The sequence below is a fragment of the Lutzomyia longipalpis genome, chromosome 4 (assembly GCF_024334085.1).
Source record: "Lutzomyia longipalpis isolate SR_M1_2022 chromosome 4, ASM2433408v1".
Lineage (NCBI taxonomy): Eukaryota > Metazoa > Arthropoda > Insecta > Diptera > Psychodidae > Lutzomyia > Lutzomyia longipalpis.
The window spans coordinates 20,122,400-20,141,174 of NC_074710.1; the positions used below are offsets into that span (position 1 = coordinate 20,122,400).

The following is an 18,775-nucleotide window of genomic DNA, read 5'->3' on the forward strand; positions in this document are numbered from 1 at the left end:
TAGGCTAGGCCTAACTTTTTTATTAGCTAATCTGAAAGTTTTCAAACATAACTAGGTCGGGCTTGAGTTTTTTAAAGGTAACTTTAATTTTTTTAATCCTCAAAACTTTAACTTAGTTTTTTATTTTAATTAGTAGCTTAAGTTTGTTTGGATAAAACTTTTAGGTTTTTTAAGCTAGACTTAAGTTTGTTAAGATCAGACTTTTATGTTTTGTGAGCTTGGCCCAAGTTTTTTCATTCTATAATCAGGCTTTTGTTCCTTGAAGTTAGTCTAGTCTTTTCTTATGTCAGACTTAAGTTTCCAACGCTGACCGGTGGAAAAACGATTTTCTGTACAATTTATTTTTGAACATCGTAGTTTGGCTTAATAAAAATTAAGTTTTAAAACCTAGGTTTAAGTTTTAAAAGAACAGTCGTTTAGCCAACAATCGAATATATGAGTTTCAAAGTTAATTCTGGACTGAGGTCCGACTTTTGACGCTAACTGGTGGAAAAATATTTTTTCGTTTTTGCAAAATATTTAAAGAAAAATTCATTCTGTCCTGATTCAAATTGACTTAACCTTAAAACCATTATAGCTTAGCCTTAGAAAAGTTAAGTCTGGCCTATAAAACAGAGGCCTAACATAGAAAAAAAATCAACTAGGCCAAAGATATTTGTGGATTCCTCCCGATGTTTCACATTTAGTTAAGCTAGTTGACGCAAAAGGGCTAATTTTGGTTATTAACAAAGGTTGTTTCTCAGATAGAAATATCTTTACTTGGTTCAGACAAGAAGACAAACTAGAAGATAAATTCTAGGATCAAAAGATCTTTTCTAATATCAAAAAATCACTCTTTATTCTTTAAGATTTAAAGAAGATTGCTTATTATATTAAAAAAATGCTTCTTAGTTAGATAATAAATCAATTTTTTTTGCATTTCTTATATCAGAACCTGAGTTTTTAGACTATTTCCAGCAGATTATTTGTTAGATCAGGATCATTTCCAATGATATCAGAGGATTTTTGATATCCTTTCTTTCCTTCTTCATCTTCCTCCCCTTTTTCTAGGTCAAGGGCATTCAAGAACAGGGGAAAGTAAAAGAGAAAAAAAACACAAAATTAGCACCGAAAACTGAAAGAAAGGCCTTTATTTCCTTCGGGCAACAAAATTACTGAGAGTGGTGTATTATTTGTAAAAATAGTAATTATAGGACACATGGTGCAGAAGAATCCAGATGCAATGTCCATTGACAATGATGTCCTGGCAATGGAGGGTTGATGATTTTTGTGCATTGGGGTGTGTGTGAATGGTTTTGAGGAGATTAGACTTCGGTGACAGGTCGCTTCTCAACCCATGCCTTGATACTCTCAATGGACAGCACATTGTCCACAACGGCCTTGAGATTGGGGTACTTTTCCGTGAGGTCGGTCTTGGTCATGTAGTTGAGGTAATCGAGGATGCCGGCAAAGTAGAGGTCAGCCCATGTGAGCTTTCCCAATGCAAAGTGTCCCTTATTCTCCTTGGCGATCGAATCGAGCTTCTCCAGGTAGAAGGGAATGACTTCGTTGTTGAGTGTGACCAACTTCTTCTCCTTCACATCATCATCGGGCTCGTAGGAAACGACGGCGATTTCTGCACAAGAAAATCATTTTCCCAGCATTAGAGATCATTTAAAAAACTAAAAGACCGAAGAAAAAGGAAAATTCTACTCACTGAGGCGAAAATCATTGATTGTGTCGACAACGATGTCAATCTGCATATCCTCCCACGCATCGGAACCAACGAGACCCACTTGCTTCGCCAGGTAGCGTGCCATTGAAATGCTCTGATGAACTCGTCGTCCATCTACTTCCAGCACGGGCATCTGGCCCATTGGCATAGCTAAATGGCCAGAAAGGTACACAGAAAAAGAAATATTTTAGGAAAATTCCTAATTTTTTTCCCTCCTCTCTGGGTGCTTCGAAAATCATCCACGCACAGCCCACAATAAGGGGGCAATTTTCTAGCTGGTTGAGCAGAAAAGATACATTGATACCCTGGTTATAGCGTGTAAACTGAAAAATACACACGGGAAGGTTGTGTATTTTTTTGAAATTTCCCCTCCTTTGTGTATTTTCTCAAAATTCATATTTTAACACTTTTTTCTCACAATTTCGGTCCAAATGGGTAATAGAACCTTCCTACAACCGATTTCAGACCGACTTTGTGAAAATTTTTAATGAAAAACTCAATTTTTGTGTGAAAATTGAGTTTTCCAGGCACTTTCCAACAATTTGTAAAATACAAATCTACATGTAGATTTGTATTTTGCAAATTTGAAATTCCGAGACTTTCGGAATGTTTTAGAGAGAAAAATAAAAAAGAAGAAGAAAGATTCCCTAAAGAAACCCCAAAAGATTTTTAATCTAAAATAAATAGAATAATAGAAATAAAATAAATAAATAGAAAATTGTTTTCGATTGCTACAGAGCGAGAAAGAAAACAATCTCTTCATTTTACTTAAAACTTTATTACTCTGTCATTCATTGGGATAGTTCAGCACGTCCACCCTATCCAGGAATCGACTCTTTTGTCGGAACATTGGTAGCGCTTGTGTCACCTGTGTTGATCCAAAAGCTTCCACATGCTTCTTCTTCCGGTACATCTTCACAATGCACAATTTTGCCCCCACGGAGAATTAATTTCTCATCGTAGGAGCACTTTATTACCCCAATGCCACAGCCACTGAAGATTTGATTGAGTTTTGGATCCCAGATGACCTTGATGATGTGGGAATCTGTGATGGGAATGCTGTGAATTTGCTCACTTGTCCGGGAGTCGAAGAAGTACACCGAGGCGGCTTCTTTTTTCCTTCTGTGTTGACTTCCCAGTCAGGAGAATAACATCAGCATGGGTAAAGATGCAATCGGTGGTGTCGTAGCTGGAGAGGAAATCAGTAAATATTAAGACAGTTTGCCTAAAATAACGCATATTTCAAAACTTCATACTTTCATCCCATGTCCGGGAAGTCCGCTGTGTGCCAAAGTGGGAGAAAATGACGCAGGATATTTCAATGCCACGAATATGTGCCTCCCAGATGCAGTGGGTTATGTTGATAAACATATTCCGTGGGTCCCACACTAGAATTTGAGCCATCAACAACACATCCGGAGGCAATAATTATTATCAAGATGAAATTCACAAAACAATAACAAAAATGACAATAGAAAAAATGTCAACACTGAAATCCGGAATTTCCGAAAACACATCACCGAGCGCCAAAATGGTTGGTGTAAAAATGTTCAAAAAATTGTATTTTTGAGAAACCATAATAGATGGCGCCACGTGAATTTGTGTATTTTTGGTGTATTTAATTTTCCGAAAACATGGTGTATTTTTCAGTTTACACGCTATAACTAGGGTATGAAAAAGAATCTCTTTTTGTTCTTTAAATTTTAATTGAATACAGAATGTGTTAGAATTTAAAAATTTCAATGAAAAGAATGAAAGTTTTCATAAGAATTTTATGAGAATTCTTATTGCTTTGAGTTGCTGAAAAGGGAGGGAGATAGGGAGAGTATTTGGGTGTCTAAACACCCCCTTAAACTTCAGGAATTTTATGTTTTATTTCGCAGGTCAAAAGAAGTTATTTTCACGCTGAAATTCAATCAGCAAGAAAAGGATTTTCAAACGATTTATAAATCGAACGTTAGAAGAAAAAAGTCAAATTTAAAGAAAGTTTAAATTATAGTTAAAAAATCATTAAACGTTAAAAAAAAACTCAAACGTTGGAAAAGAAACCTCAAATATTGCAAGAGAAGCATCAGGCTTGAACGTCAAACGATCGATCAAACGTAAGAAAAAAACATGTCAAACTCAAAGTTAGAAATATTCAACGTTAAATGAGAAATGTTAAACGTAAAAGGAAAGAATTATAAAAATTAAAGAAGGCTAAAAAAAACTGAAGAGTAATAAAAGAAACATCAAAAGTTGAAAAAAAAAACGTTAAAATAAAAGCGTCAAATGTTAAAAGAAAATGTTAAAAGTTAGAAAAAAAATAAATTCAAGAAGATCGAAAGTTAGAAGACAGAACAGCAAAGGTTAAAATGAATTGTCAAACGTTAAAAAACAAATGTCTAAAATTGGAAAATTAACATCAAACGTTAGGATAGAAGCGGGATGTGTTAATAAGCTGTATGCATCAACTCCCCCTGAGTCCCCTAAATTAAATTGAAACATTTCCAAATTTTCATTCTCTCCTTAATTGAAATTTATCGCATATTCACCCGCTTATTCATTTTACAATGTTTAAGTATTCTTATCACGCAAATTTATGGCCAATTATATTCTAAACACCACTTCAATTGACTCTGGAGTGTTTAGTGTTCTCCATTCTGTTTTTTCTTCTCTTTTACACTGTTGTAAAAAAATCCCTGCGTCTGTACATTTAATTTAGGAAGATTTACTTAAATTATTTTTTTTATAATCGACTGAGTAAATAAAAAAAAGTTTTGATAATGTTGCTTGTGATAGGGGCCAAATAGGGGAACCTGGGATAGAGAAAATCACTCTAATCTATCGGAAAAGTCTGGAAAAACTCATTTTAAATCGTCTTTTTTGAGAAAAGTTCAATAAATAATAATTTTACACTCCTTTATTAAATAGACCTTACGTTGTTTCACATCATGAGAGCTCCCTTAATACTTCTCTTCAAGGATAATTACGTTAATTCGTCAAATTAAAGGGAATACGTTTATTCAAATATGAGATTTCTACTTCATTTTATTCTTCTAATTTTTCACTAACATTACCACCCTTTCCCCTATGAAAAAGATGTTTTGAGGCATTCTTCGGATTTTATTTTTAATTACATTTCCATGATTATGGCGGCAATTTATCACGACGTAGGGGAGGACGGGGTAATTTGGCCACTTTCGATTTCTAAAAATGGTATTACCGCTAATGCTAGAAAATCCATTTCTTCACAGTTTATACTCCCTATAGGGATAACCAATTGTACCAAGTTTGGGGAAAATCCGATCATTAGATTTTCTTTTATTTGATAAAAACCATTTTTTCCATTTTCAAGTGCTTTTGGCATTTTGGAAATTCAACTCTTCCGATAATTTTTTAATGCTTAAAAATTAGTTTATACGTCACTAAGGGCCATTGATTCCCCATAAACACGATAGTGACATCCATTTTCCGATATCTCAAACAGATTTTCCTGTGGAAATGGTTTTATCCGGAAAATTGGAGTGGGGTAATTTGGCCACTTGAGTTTTTCCGGCACTATTTTCCGACGCATGTTCATGATATTCACTATGGTTGTGCCTTTTAATGATTTATTTATGATTATAAACAATTTATACCAAAAAATTTTAGCTAAAAAAAGAAAGTTACGAAAATCTGAAAAACGGCTGCTTTTAGTTTTTGCTCGTTTATGGTTCAGAAAATGTTAAAGTTTGAGGCTCTGTTAAATATTTTTATCTGGCAAATTACTGGAAATGAATCTTAGATAAATGTCCTATCTTCCAATAAAATAATCGGAAAAATAAAATTATTTTATTGTCCAAAAATTTTTATGTTCAATAATTCATGCGCCAAAGTGTCCAAATTACCCGTGCTCGGGGTAATTTGGCCACTAAGCTAAGGGTCCAGGAAAATGGAAAATTCACCCATTTCTCATAGAGATTGAGAAAAGTGTTATATGGGAAAGTTGTAGGCCGGAAAATTTCCTACAAAATAGGGCTATTTGTTTTTCTTCGTACTACCACACTTGCTTGATATATCCCAAAAACCCCCAAAGTGGCCAAATTACCCCGTCTTCCCCTATTTACTGATAAAATTGTTTGATGTTTTGCTGAGCAATGCTCTTCACTTTCATTTTTTTATCATCTTTCGTGGGTTATGTAATGAAGTTCAATATTCCTGTTAACATTGATACTCCGAGGAGGGATTAATTGTGGCGCGATCGTGACTCTCGTGAGCCTCGTGAGTGGTGGAAATTGGTGGAGAAAATTCTTCATTAATCCACAAAAATCGTGGGAAAATGTTGTGAGGGAATTCTTGAGCTGCGATCGCGCGAGTATTGATCACATTGGGGATCACTGATCGTGCGATCTTGTTTGCAAGATGATGAAGATGAGGAAAAAAAGGCAACAAAAGTAGATTGAAGGGAAGATCTGAAGTGAATTGCATGCATTGAATGCTTCAATGTGGGTCACACAATTGGAAGTATTATTAGAAATTGTGAGTTAGTGAAGAAATCAATTGATAGGCCCATGAAGGTGGGGCATCCGTGGGTTATTTCTGTTCCGATCGGGGTGAGTGTGTCAATTGCCAAAAAAAGAGGCTGTTTGCTCTGCCTTAAAAAAATTCATAGCTGTATACTTACAGGACTTTAGGGTGGGCCATTCTTCGCGTGATACGCGCAGATCCTCAAATTCAATGCCACCATATGCCAAGAGGAAGCGCAGTGGCTCAGCCAGGGCTTTCACATTGAAGTAGATCACTTTGTAGTTGGGCATTTTGCTTCTCTTAACTGCGTCTTGTGGGTGAATCTGCAAGAAAACGAGATTTCTTCGCGTTAGACAACCTCCCATTCTCTTTACCCTTATATGGCGGATCGCTTTGGCGCCCAAAATATTCCTTCTGAATTTGGTGCGCGATCGTATTAATTCTCCTTTTTTAATTTTTCTTATTTGTATTCTATCCCTCTCCAAAAAAAAAAAAGCTTCTCAGGCGCCAAGAAAATTCCAATTGAGAACGTTTTTTCCCCACTCTTCGACACGATCACTAAATAGTTTCCTCTATGTGGGCGTTGTTCGCGATCAACACTGATCTACAGTTGGCACTTTTTCTCTCTTATTTGTAACAAAAAAAAACTCACTTTTCTAATTCAATTTGCTAAACTCATTTTGCCTTTTGGTGCACACAAAAAAAAGAAGAGAATTCGCTAATAGAATGACCTTGAGATCACCAAAAAAATGAAATGATCACCCACATAGAGCTACGATCGCGAAGATCACTAAACACAATCATCGAGCACAGAGTATTTTTCCAGAGAGAGAGAGAAGGGAATTTCACAATATTTCCATTTGAGATTTTTCCGCATTTTCCACTGAGAGTAGACCGCCTTACCTGAAGACAGTGGGCCGGATAGCACGATACCGCGAGCTGACGAACCTCCCAAGTGGACTAGGTGCGAATCACCCGGCGCTTCTTTTTATATGCCGGCCGAACATCATCGAAGCCATACCATTTGTATGTGTATGTATATCCAGTACTATAAACCCACAGACATCTCACGGTGCCAGAGATTCTCCGGTGAGTCAACGACTTTAGTTTGTTTGAAAACAAAATGTTCTGCAATTTCTTTAACTCAATAAATTAAAAATAATTATCAAAAATCGAGTATTTTCAAAATCGAAGAAAGAAAAGGTCTCATTAGTCTCAAAACGGTTAAACTATATGCTTAATTTTTAGAGCCATTTTTTAAAAGTTTTTTCTTATTCTGGATTCAAAGTTTTCCAATGTAAAGCTTTAAGGGTTTGAAGATTTGGTCCTAGATTAGACCTAGGTCTAACCTAAAAGTTAAAAGTTTGAAAAATAAGACTTAAGTTTCATAATTTAGGTAAAGTTCTGTTGAAATTTTTTTTTCATACTTAAGCTTAGCTTAACTCTGTCAGGTCCATTGGGTCATACGTTAGCGGCTTAGTAGTGAATTTTACTTGGTTTCTGTGGAATACTTAAAGCACTTACTTTTAAGGACTTAAAATTGAAAAGTTGAAGATTTTTCTTAAGGTTTCAGTTCTTAGATCAATTACAATATCAGTGGGATTCTGCGTGGAGATGGTCTTACGAATAGAATACACAGCGGAATTTCACTTAAACCACTCTCTCACTGTCTCTTCCTCATTAACTCCGTCAAAATGGTGTGGTAGCATGTCTCCGGTCTGCCCCCGCTTGCCCCTTTATACTGAGCACTTGAGTGTGTTTGTTCCCTTTCAGTTGCCTCGATACTTGGGCGTTTGTCGTCTTCTTCTCTGGACATGACGAAGCTCTTTTTGCCGCGCTTTTATCAATATATACCCTCCAGGGTTGGATTCATCTTCTATCAATATCTACATTACTGCTGCATATGTAGGTATAAACGAAGCTGAAAAGCCGGTATTTTCCGGCATTTTCCACCTTGGAAAAAATTTCCGATCAAAACTCTTTAAATTGCAAAAGAATTGGAGCATTTGGAGTTGTTATTTTCAAGATCATTTTTCCCATTAAATTCCACCCACAGTGAAGAATATTCTGGGCGTGTGATAAGATTCACGCGGTGACGAGGCATTTCATGAGTGATAAGCTACCAAAAGCGAAAGTTAATTGAGTGATGAAGTGGATGTAGTTATGGGTCATTACAGGTTGTTTTTTTTTACACTTTTAGCTTTTTGTAGTAAGTAGATTTTTTTTTCCAAGACCATTCATGACCTTGATGGCCTAAATTAGAACAATCTGTGAGAAGTCTCGTGATGTTAATTTTGTTTTAATTAAAAGGAAGAAGATGGATCAAGTGACGCATATTCCAGTTTATTAATTTATGCATGAGATTCTTATGTGATTTTACAAAAAAAAAAAACGATTTGTCGATACTCTGGTGGAGGAAGTAATAAAAGTATTTGCATACTCGCTTTTGTAGTTTTGAGGTTCTTTTTAAAATTATTTTATTATTCTTTTTTGTAAAAATAAATGGTAAAGGAGTACTTGAAGACGAAGAGGAGAATTTGAGCTGCTCTATTTAACCTGCAGGAGGCCAAGACCTTGGAACTTCCTTAGAGCGCCAAGGTGGGGTCGTTGAACGACCCTAAAAAGGAAGTAAATTTTCTGATAAACTATACAATCGGGAGCTGTCGGGTCACTACCTTTAGAATCCTTGTATAGTTCCCTTGCCCACTGAACAACAAATTTTCCACCACAAATGACTTAAAAGGAAATTTATTTTTCAATAGGTCATTATTATGGGAAACGTTCTGCTCTACAATATTTGTTTTAGACCATTTTACTTTGTTTCAATGGAAAAGATGATTTCTTAAGTTTATTCTGAACCCTTCTGTTTATATTCTAACTCTTCTAATAATGAAATAATAAAAATCATTAAACACAAAATGAATTAAAAATAAGAAATATCCTTAAAAATTTTTTGTCCTTTGTCAATGTTGCAATATTCCTTTCGTATTGCAAAAACCCACAATAAGTTCCTTCACAAATCCTACAAAATTCATTGAGAAATTCAATATGTATGCCCAACGTGTCAACCCTTCTCTTTCCCATCAAACTAATCAATATTGTGAAGCATTCTGTCGTCACTGCTTAGTGACAAAAATAGGAAAAAATAGATCAAATCATTAAATAAATCGCCTCAAGACCTTTTCAGCCGTTACAATTCAAACCTACTTCATGCGCGAAAGCTCTCAAAGCTCCACCGTGGACACCGTACTCGAAAGCTTTGATAAGATTCTTCATTATCATGGGAGCAACAAGTGTGTGAGCATTGTGTTTTTCACTACAAAGTGCCGTTGAGAAAAAAGCAGATTAGTGTGTTTCTCTCGTGGCTTTGGAGACGTATTTTTTAGAAAGAAAAAAAACTTGCAATTCTCACGGTGAAGGTGAGAATGCGAAACTTTAATTGCTGCTGCAAATAACATATTAGAAAAATAAATTTCATCAGAACTTTTCAGAGGCGAGCTTTGGGTGGGAAAAGTGAATGTTTTTTCGTCAATTTACCTGCGATCGCACCTATACAAGAAAATTTGCAACTCCTATCAAACAACTGATAAGACAAAAACCTCATCGTTTTGGAAGTAAAGCTGGGTGCGAGAAGTGTGTCAGTATTTTGTGAAGATTTTTGCTGGGTGAACGTGCGCAACTCAGCTAAGAGAGTTTTCTTGAGCAAAAAAAAATTTTCTTCTCAATTTTGTGCCTTTAAATTGAGAATTTTCTGTGAATTGGGAATAATGGAGAATGAGGCTCTCAATCGGATTTCCAGTGATAGTGGCACAAGTTCGTTTGAGTGTGAAATGGAACGTGCTCCTGAGAGGCCTCCACGCGGGATTCGGACATCCTGTGGAAAATCCATCGTTCACATGCGTCTGCTGCAGTTTGAACGGCTCTGCCAGGAGAATCGGGAAGAGCTTCCAAAATGCAGCAAATCCCCCAGACCGCCTAAAAGGGAACTACCACAGCTGCCAAAGGAGGTGGAAGCGCATGAAGAGGAATCCCATGAGGATGAAAATATTCCCAGCGACGACGTGAGTCATCAGTATGAAGAAATAGCTCAAGAGGCATTGGAGGAGGAGGAGGAGGCGAAGGAGGGCTCAGTGGGAAACCGCGATAGTAACTTGAGTGTTGCCCAATCCACTGATAACACACCCACACACCCATCAAAATGTGATTCTAGGTACATATATAAAGTGATACGAAAAAAATGCGTAAATTCAGTCCCATAGTTGATAAGAAAGTTTTATAGTGATGGAGGATGTCCTCTCTCTTTCTCTCTCTCTCTCTAAGCTGTGTTTTGGTTTCATTAAGTGTTTTGATAAAGAACTGCGATTTCGTATTTATTCAAGTCTTTTGTGATGAATTTGGGGTTGAAGAGTAATAAAAGCGAAAGTTCAATAGAAATTACTTCGAATTGCGCCCATTGTGCCCTAATTTAGCATTAAAGTGATTTTTCATGAGCCATTACGAATTTTATTTTAATCAGATGAAATTTTCCAAGACTGCAATGTTGTTTTACAAAAGGGGTAAAGTGAGTCACTCAAAACTCCGAAAAGAGTTCATAAAAAAATCATTTTCATTGCAACAGAGAATTTTTCTTAAATATAGAAAGATGCGAAAGAAGTGTTTAAGATTTAAAAGGAGTTTATTCATTCAAAATATATCTTATAAAATAAATAAGGGAGAGCGGGGCTAATAAAGTCACTTAAGGGTTTGGAAAAAGCCTAAAATATCATATTTCCTAGCTAGATAGAACAAAATGATCTGAGAAAGAGTTGTAGGGCAGTAAATTACCTAAAGAAATGAGCTATACATTTCGCTTTATCTGTTTGGGAAATATGATATTTTGAGCTTTTTCTAAACCATTAAGTGACTTTTTTAACCCCGCTCTCCCCTACCTATAAAAAATAGATAATATTGTAGATTTTATAGAACATTCAAATATGCTAAAAATAATATTTTTTGTATTTTTTAATAATTTTTTTTTATTCTTTATTTTATTATGAAGCATATGCTGCAATGCTCAATTGATGATGTCTTTTAAGTAGAGTGTATATCGAATTTATAGTTCTATCTTGTAAAGGTCTGGGTTCTTTGTCGAGAAGAATAAGGTATTGGTAAAAAAAGTATTTTAAATTAATTCTGATTATTAGCAAAGAAATCGAAAGAAAATATCAATTAAAGCAAATGAGCATATGCTCTTTACACAAAAAAATCAACTAAGATCAAATGGGGGCGTGGTTATTTTAATTCTCGGTTCACCTACGTTTCAATTGAATAAATTTCGTTAAAAAACGTTAACAAATGAAGAAGAAAATATCCAAAAAAAAATTAGGCTCATGAAGGAAGCAAAAAAATTCAACAAAATATAAAATTTTCAACTTTAAATAAGGATAATATGACTCATTAAAGGGTTTAAATAGTTTCAAAATATAAATTTTGAATTTTAATATGCTGAAAGTGTTGAAATTTGAAGGAAAAAGTTTTCTTTACTGTAATTCGTTGTACCTGATGAAGGATCTTTAAATTTTTATCGACACGTCATAGAGTTAGCGAAGACACACTAAGAGTTGTTTCAAAACTAAAAGAAAAAGTTCCAAAATGGCGTCTTTAGTTTAAAAAAATTGAATTCTAAGAACATCCAGGAATGAATTTAAAAACCAATAATTTAAATTTTCTTTCAACAGCGATTTCGAAGAGGACGATGAGGTAGAAGAAGCCTCTCCATTGCCTGTGATTGAAGTGAAAAATACAGAAATTTACGAAGACATTTCACAGCAGTACGAACAAGATTATGACGGTTACAGTGACAGTACATTCGATTCAAGTGACTCCGAGGATGATGACAACTACTTGCAAGTTCCTCAACAAGTTCGTCCAACGTCACAGGATTCAATATCAACGTAAGAATATTTTTAGTACCCTTTTCAGTGTTGACTAAAATTATATTGCCGAAGAAAAATTCCCCGTTTTGATATCTTATCAGTTAGCATGGGTTTGGTTACATGACAAAGAAACACTTTTGCAATTACCATTTGAGAGATTTCATTGATAACGACACTTTACAAGTGTTTGTGGGTTGATTAGGGAAGTTAGGTATGAGAATATTTAATGGTCGATTGACGTTTTTTTTGTACAAATGCGCGTTTTGATAAGAAAATTCACTTTGGAATTTCAATTGGCTTTTAATTTCATTGTTATGCTTCAAATTTTCTGTTGCTGCATAATATTTAATGGCGGTGCAGTTTTACAAAAATGGGCACCAGGTGGCGATTGAGCGGGAAAAGGGACGCTACTTTATTTTTTTAGGGATTTTTTTATTGGATTTTTGAATTTTCCTCTCATAAATAACTTTATCTGTAAAGTTTCCATCAAACTATATAGGAATTTGTGAGGGTACAAGCTCTTACTAGTTAAAAGAAAAATTTCAAAGCAATAGCAAAATTAACGCCAGATGGCGCATGATCATTAAGAGGGACGCTATTGAATTCCTCCATATTTATTTTAAGAATTCATTTTTCTAATTTATATTTTCGCACATCAAGGCGTGTTGTTCTCCTTGCGGATGAACTGATAAAGACAGAAGAAACCTACGTGGATGTCCTCCGTCGTGGTATTGAAGGCTACACAAAGGTCTTCAAAGGAGAACTCCCAATGTCCCTCCGTGGTCGTGAAAATATAATCTTTGGCAATCTGAGACGTATCTTTGAGTTTCACGCTGAAACTCTTCTTCCCTCCCTGCGAGACTGTTTTGGGGATGTTGAGAAGATTGCGCGAGTCTTCATGAAGTACATCAGTGAAGAGTACTTCTACTGCTACGTCTTGTACGCCATGAACTGTTCACGTGCAAAAAAGATCTGTGAAGATCATGAGAGTTTTTTCGCAAAGAGTATGGAAGAAGTTGGTGATCGTTTGGGGATACTCAGCTTACTCCTACAGCCAATTCAGCGTATTCCACGCTACAAGCTACTCCTTGAGAATATTCTCGAGGAATTGGGGAAGAACATTGAGAGGTCAGCAGAAGTTAAATCCCAACTTGCGGAAACTTCTCGTGCATGGAAGGCTGTTACGAAGTTGGCAGACTGCATAAACTCCTCAATGAATGTCATGGACATTACTGAGTGCTTTGAGGTTAGGGTTGCCGTCTAGGTCCTTTTTTTGAGGTTAGAAAATTAATTTTTTCTCTGATCTTTTGTAGATTAATCTCACTCATCAGGGGAAATTCAGAGACTTTGAAGCATTTGAATTTCATGACAATGACGCTGGTCGACGATTCCGTGGGCATGTCTTTCTCTTTGAGAAGTGCATCGTCTACACGGAGAACAAGGGTCCGGACAATAAACCCACATATCTCTACAGAGGGCACTATGCATTTGCTAAACTTGGTATTCTGCAGGATGTCAATAGAGGGAAGATTTCGCTCTTTAGAGATCGTCTTGGGCAGAAACAGCTGGATATCTATGGACCTTCTCCGGCTATAAGCAAATGGAGTGATCATATAACACACGTTCTCATGGAATTTGCCAATGAAGGTTTGTGTTTTTGTTTTGAAGAACGTTTTTTTAAATTAAAAGATGACGCAAAATTAACGCCAGATGGCGAATAATCGTTAAGAGGGACGCCATTGTATTCCTCCATATTTATTTTTAAAATTGCTATAAATTAGGAGGTTTGTTTGAATCTGTTTTCTTTATTTTAATTTTTATAGAAAAATTGAAGAATAGCCGCGGGCGAGTAAACCGACAGAGCTACAAATCAGTCGTTCCGGAATTCCGGAATAGCACCAGGGGGAGCATTATGAGTAATTTGAGCATCGCAAGTTCATCAAGTGGCTACCGAAGTAGTCAATCTAGTCGTAAGTTTCCATTTTAGACAAACTATGTGTGGTTTTGTGGAGTCATCAAAATGAATAAACTCCTTTACAGTTCAGTAAAATAATCTCTCTAACTTTTTAACTTTTCTTTTAAATTCTTAATGTTTTTATGCTTTTTTCCCGCTCGTTTTCTTTTTCAACTCAACGCCATCTTGTGAAGGAGATCTCGATTTGGATAGCCGAAGGACCACATGGTACGTGAATTTAGAGCAAAAATCCTGATTGAGATAAATATTTTTTAGAAGAGATTATCAGTACAATATTCACACATAGACTTTATATTATTATTTTCATTTTATTTATTAAGAAAACAAATAAAGTACTTTTCAGGGATGTTACTCCCACACATGAAAAAACAAAGAGTCTCTTCATTTTTGCTTTTGATGGGGGGCTGGAGGTTATTTTTGTATGTTTTGTCGTTATTTTTTTTTTAAATTTAAAATCTTTGAATTTTCTTATCTTTCTCGTTTTTCTTTCTCATTTTCTCCCATCTACTATGCGGTGTTGTAGGTATGAGAACAAGAACCTTCAGCGACTGCTCAACAGTGAGAAGCACTACGTATCAATGCTGTACACGTACAAGAAGAAGCTAGTAGATCACCTACCTGAGGATGTGAGGCAGAACATTGGGGGCTACATTCAGTGCCTTGAAGCCATCTGTGAGATGCACAGAGACAGATTTTTGCCCAAATTACGTGAATGCGATATGGATGTGGAGGAAATTTGCAATCTCTTCAATGACTTCATATCGGTAAGCTCTGAAAAGTTTTCAATTTACTTTAATTTGTGATTAAACCTTAAAGAATTTCAATATGGCGGCTAAGGAGGCGGCCATTGTGAGCTAATTTTTCCCACAATATGGCTGAATTCTAACTAAACTGAAGCAATGTGCTGTGAGTCTTAAAACAATTTCCGTGCTTGAAAGAATTGGCGGCTTAGAAATTTACTATCTTTGGATTTTTTTTATTGGAATTAAAAAAAAAAGCATCAGGTTTTAAAACATCATTAGAAAATTCATCGCTCAGAGTCATTCTCTCAGTATAAGTTAGATTTTACTGGTTCTTACAAGAAATAATTGTTTTTTTTAACAATTATTTGTCTTATCTTGGTTTATCTTATATAACTGCTTAGACCACTTAGACTATCACTTTCATTTGGCTATCTGTAGTACACAAATACTTAATTTCATAGACATAAACTTAAAACTTTGGTAAAAACAGGTAGAAACTTATCGGATGATAACAGGTATATCCGATAACAGGCTGGTGATCCTGTTAAAATTTTCCCCGCAAGTTTCATATGAAAATCAAAAGAACGCAAAAGGATACAATCAAACGATGAATATCCTACCTTCTTCCTTATATCCTTGACTACCACAATTCATCCTAAGAGCCCTAAAAAGTCCTTGATTTATCCTAAAATATGTCTTAAGATCTCTTAAAAAAAAGGCTTCAGTTTCCTCAATAATGTGATAAACTTTCTCAAGAAAACTCAAGAAAACTCATGAATTTTTAAGTTTTTTAAAGCAAAATTTAAGATTTTTAAATTTTTCCTAATTTTTCTTAAGAATAACTTAAGTTTTTTTTAAGATAAATATAAAATTTCTAAATTTTTCACAATCTAAACTTAAGGTTTCCTTAGTCAGGTGGAAAAGGTTCAAATTCATATTTTTCGAACATTTTACCTTGATGGTGTTTAGTCATTCGTGAATCATTGAAAAATATGTATGTGTTTTGCCCGATTCAGCCTGACTGAAGAAATCTTGAGTTTCGCTTAAGAAAACTTTAGAATATTAAATTTTTCTTAGGAAATCTTAAGTTTTCTTAAAGAATTTTCTGAAAACTTAAGTCATTCTTAAGAAATCTTAAGTGTGTCTGACCAGTGAATTTCATCCCCTATGTCCGTTCTCACAAACCTTCTTTATATACCAGATCTTCTTAATCCACATACTGTTTCTACAATCCTGTCTGCTAAATATTTTTCTTTAAACTTACCTGAGCTGCTCCTACAATTACAATTTTTTCTCCTTTGTACTTTCTCTCTTCACAACTACTTGTCTACGTTCTTTTCCCTTTTCTTTAATTCATTTTTCCCTGCTTTTGTCCTTTTTTCGAGGATCTTCCTGCACTTTCTTTCTCTTCTGCTTTCTCTTGTCTTCCAGTTACGTATACTCCATTCTTTCAGTCAAACAATTCTTCCGTTAAAAAGATTTTCTTAGTTCAAATTAACAAAACTTTATTGAGGAGCCTTTAATTCTTTCGGATAGTTGGAAATTCTTCTATGGCTGCACTGATAATTTTATCAGTTAATTTATCTGGTAGTCCAACTCTATCTGCTAGCTTTTCAATTCCTCGAATGACCTGACGTTCTGCAACTGGGAGTAATTTGGCGTAGGCTTTTTGCATCATCTTGTTTAGAATTGTAGGCTTGTTGGGTTCATCCTTTGGGGGTTGGCTAGGATTTGCGGCATTTCCTGCTTGTCCTAAAAATTTTTTTTACGCGGATATTACAAGGATTGCTTAACGGAAACTTATTTGTTTAAGTACTTTACCAAACACTGATAGAAAGAAAAATCCAAGGAATATAGTCACAAAAAGAAGACGCATCGTTCGTGTTTAATCTTATCTGATGATGAACTGATGAGTTTTATTCGAGAATACTTCAGCCAAGACTTGAAATGATCTTTCTGCGTGCTCTGGGGAGACCAGTTGTACCAACAAAAGAATTGACGTAAACTGAAAAATCTCCCCAAATACTGATTCATTCACTATTTGATCATTTTTTTCTCCTATCTTGAAAGAGTTTGTTTTTGTATCAAAATTCTTTAATTGAAGAAAATAGTCTTATCAGGATCTAACGTCCTTGAAGATTTAAGGACGGGAAATACTTCTTCATGTTATCTAAATTCTCGATTTAAAGTTTTTCTCTTCTTATGAAAATTGTTTTAATCTTTAACCTCTTAGGACGGCTCTCTTGGCATCTACATGACCTACGCAACGGAGCTGATGAGCGTGCAGCAGACTCTCCTTGATTACAATGTAAAGTTTTGCTCAAAAAAGGTAATATCTGGCCACTTTGTTAGACTACTCAAAGTATTTCTCCTTTGACCTTTTTCAATGCAGACCCAAACAGCTTTGATGAGTGAAGATGTCGAAGCGGGCATTAAGGTTTTTCTGCAACTACCCATTAAGAGACTTTCTGCCTACGAGGCGGCCATTCATTTCATTCTTGAGGTGAGCTTCTAGAAATTTTCTTTATAATTGAATATTCTCAATAAGACTGTTTTTTGGCTCTTTGCAGTGTTTCTTCAGCGAAGGGATCAATACAATGAGCTCCATCTTCAAAGTAGCCGCCGTTCTTGAGGCTGAACTGAACAATCTAACCAAATCTGTGGAGAATAATGCCAAAGTTTTCACCTGCAGTGATTTTAGGGTGAGAAGTTTTGAAACTTTTCAAAAAATAACCGTTTCTTATTCCATTTTATTCTCCCTCCAGATGAACCGAAGAAGTGTAGGATTCGTTAGATATGCTGATAATGTAGCAGCTAGAGCTTTTGGGACGTGGAACTACTGTGTCCTCCTAATGGAGCGTCAAGTAGTTTGCTGCAAAGTTAAGCAGGATCAGGTATTCTGAATTTTCTCCTCACAACGCTTTGCTCCAGAATTTTTAAAATCTTCTTTTTTTTGTTGTTTTGTTTTAAGGAGTCTTCCTACTTCACTTCCGTTCTCTTTCACACGTCGTACGACAATCTCCTTCTTCGTGAAAGTAAATTAAATGCAAATAGACTTAAGTTTTGCATCAAAACAGGCGATCAGGCGGTGTATCCGCTCATTTTCAGGACTCAGGACAAAAAGCAGCTTTTCATGAGGAAATTCACGGAATTCTACAGACACAGCGTAACGTCGAGGAAGTGAATTGTTCTTTTTTTACAGAATAAAACTTAATATAAATTAGTTATAAGCAGAAAAGTTTTTTTTTAAATTTTTTCTCTAGTTCAAAGACAATCTGCGAATCAGGGATAAGAAATTATTCTTTTTTTTTCAGAATGACTGTTTTTTATAAAGGTGTTTTAGGTTATGTTTCAATGGCTACACATCTGGATGAGAAACATCAGCGCTAATGTTTCATGTTTCTGTTTCGTTGAAATAATAAGAAAAAATACAGAAGGTAATCAGAATTCAGTTCGTTTATTTTTTAAATTTTCTAATCACAAATTAAAGTACATTATTAATCAAAATTGGTGTATAGAAAATGTTTAGATATCTAAAAAAAATTCACGCAGAATAGAAGCGCAGTTGAAGTGAAACAAAATTCTAAATCGAACATAACCTAAAAAAATCCTTAAAGACCGTAAGGAACCATGCAAGGGGGGTGATATGAAAATAATTTTGAAAGTTTCTTTAGGTGTAAAGAAGAAATATTTAGCTAAAACGCAGATTTTTTAATTTTTGGTTTTTCGTCATTCCTGATCCTGTGAGTCCTTGGGGATGCTCTTTTGTTATCTTAAAATGTTCAGGGATCATAAAAACATCGTCCTGCATTGGTTTCGGCAATTTCAAAAACGAGCTTTGGATCGAAAATGTCCCATTGGTTGTTAAGGGTTAACTGAGCGCGCATCCTTCCTGCGATTTTTCTTTTTTTAATTGAATATTTCTATCGTTTCATTAAAA

The 18,775-nt window shown here is 35.2% G+C and overlaps 2 protein-coding genes across 3 annotated transcripts; one reads left to right on the forward strand and one right to left on the reverse strand.

The window, feature by feature from the left end:
- Positions 1 to 1,101: 1,101 nt before the first annotated feature.
- On the reverse strand, positions 1,102 to 7,150 carry LOC129794761 (glutathione S-transferase). Its single transcript, XM_055835617.1, has 4 exons — positions 7,106 to 7,150; positions 6,360 to 6,525; positions 1,697 to 1,864; positions 1,102 to 1,615 (listed from the first exon to the last, which is right to left on the reverse strand). The coding sequence occupies exons 2-4, from the start codon at positions 6,490 to 6,492 to the stop codon at positions 1,305 to 1,307; spliced, it is 612 nt and encodes a 203-aa protein (XP_055691592.1). The 5' UTR covers positions 6,493 to 6,525; positions 7,106 to 7,150; the 3' UTR covers positions 1,102 to 1,304.
- Positions 7,151 to 9,476: 2,326 nt separating this feature from the next.
- Positions 9,477 to 18,073, forward strand: LOC129794682 (triple functional domain protein). Of its 2 annotated transcripts, none has more exons than XM_055835499.1 (12): positions 9,477 to 10,412; positions 11,920 to 12,135; positions 12,778 to 13,363; positions 13,431 to 13,764; positions 13,941 to 14,087; positions 14,266 to 14,299; positions 14,616 to 14,856; positions 17,069 to 17,143; positions 17,228 to 17,338; positions 17,406 to 17,537; positions 17,601 to 17,729; positions 17,807 to 18,073. In XM_055835499.1, exons 1-12 carry the CDS (start codon positions 9,970 to 9,972, stop codon positions 18,017 to 18,019), a joined length of 2,661 nt encoding a protein of 886 aa, XP_055691474.1. In that variant the 5' UTR covers positions 9,477 to 9,969; the 3' UTR covers positions 18,020 to 18,073. The 2 variants fall into 2 exon arrangements, with proteins under 2 accessions (XP_055691474.1, XP_055691473.1); XM_055835498.1 differs by having other exon boundaries at positions 9,536 to 10,412; positions 17,069 to 17,164.
- The last annotated feature ends 702 nt before the right edge of the window (positions 18,074 to 18,775 follow it).